General features: G+C 40.6%; 1 protein-coding gene across 1 annotated transcript in view; it reads left to right on the top strand.

Moving 5' to 3' along the window:
* Positions 1-898, top strand: part of LOC119588233 (zinc finger protein ubi-d4 B-like) — a gene marked incomplete in the record, with an annotated part of 40,143 nt that overhangs the window by 28,974 nt on the left and 10,271 nt on the right. Inside the window, 2 exon segments of the mRNA XM_037936932.1 lie at positions 10-223; positions 716-863. Of these exon segments, the coding sequence (XP_037792860.1) occupies positions 10-223; positions 716-863 (362 nt within the window).

Genomic DNA, 898 nt, shown 5'->3' with positions numbered 1-898 from the left:
ACGATCTAGCGGGGGGGGAGGGGGTGGTGGGGGTGTTCCAGCTACGTCGGCAGGAAACGGAGGCGGATCGGCAAACAGTCGCGGGAGCAAGGGCAGCAATGCAGGCTGGTCCAGTGGCTCTCCTTCAGGACTGATACCTGTAAGTGGCACGACACCAGTTGTACCTGAGGTGATGAGGGAGGCGAGCCCAGCAAGGCTTGGTGGCCATGAGTCAGACCAACAGGTATGTACACGCAGAGGGAAAGCAGTTCTGTCTTGGTCAATGGTATGACTTCAAGTGGTCTTGTCTGGTGTCTCTTCAACTGTTCTTTTATTTTTCTTGGCATTGGCTTTGAATTGAACTTAGCTGTAGTAATATTTTTTAGATATTTTAGGGTTAGTATATCCTTATATATCCTTTTATTAAAGGCAAAGAAATATGAAATTAAAGTATTATGGTAATTCAAGCATTTGCATACTTAAGTAAAATTTGTGTTGAATGAGAGACTTGTAATGAATTATCTTTGTTCATTTTAATCTAAAAAAAAATTAAAGGATCAAACATTGTGAATATAGAATTTTTTATGTTACTTAGATTAAATAGGTTAATAATTGATTAAGTATTCAGTAACCATATTAGATGTTCAAGGAATTACATAATGATAATCATATTGTGTATTTAGAAAGACAATGTGATAGAAAATCAACAACATTCTTACTTCCATTTTTCAAACAGCAATATTCAAAATCCCCCAAACCTCTCCAAGAGAAGGGCAGAGCTCAGCCAAGCCCTTATTGCGACTTCTGCCTTGGAGACGCGGCACTGAACAAGAAGACTGGCGAACCCGAGGAACTCGTGTCTTGCTCGGACTGTGGCAGATCTGGTGAGAGTTGCCAATACTTCATGTTTCACTATAGA

This window comes from Penaeus monodon, chromosome 23 (assembly GCF_015228065.2).
Source record: "Penaeus monodon isolate SGIC_2016 chromosome 23, NSTDA_Pmon_1, whole genome shotgun sequence".
In the NCBI taxonomy this organism is placed as follows: Eukaryota; Metazoa; Arthropoda; class Malacostraca; order Decapoda; family Penaeidae; genus Penaeus; species Penaeus monodon.
The sequence above is the reverse complement of the archived record's forward strand: the minus strand, read 5'-3'. Positions and strand labels throughout refer to the sequence as shown.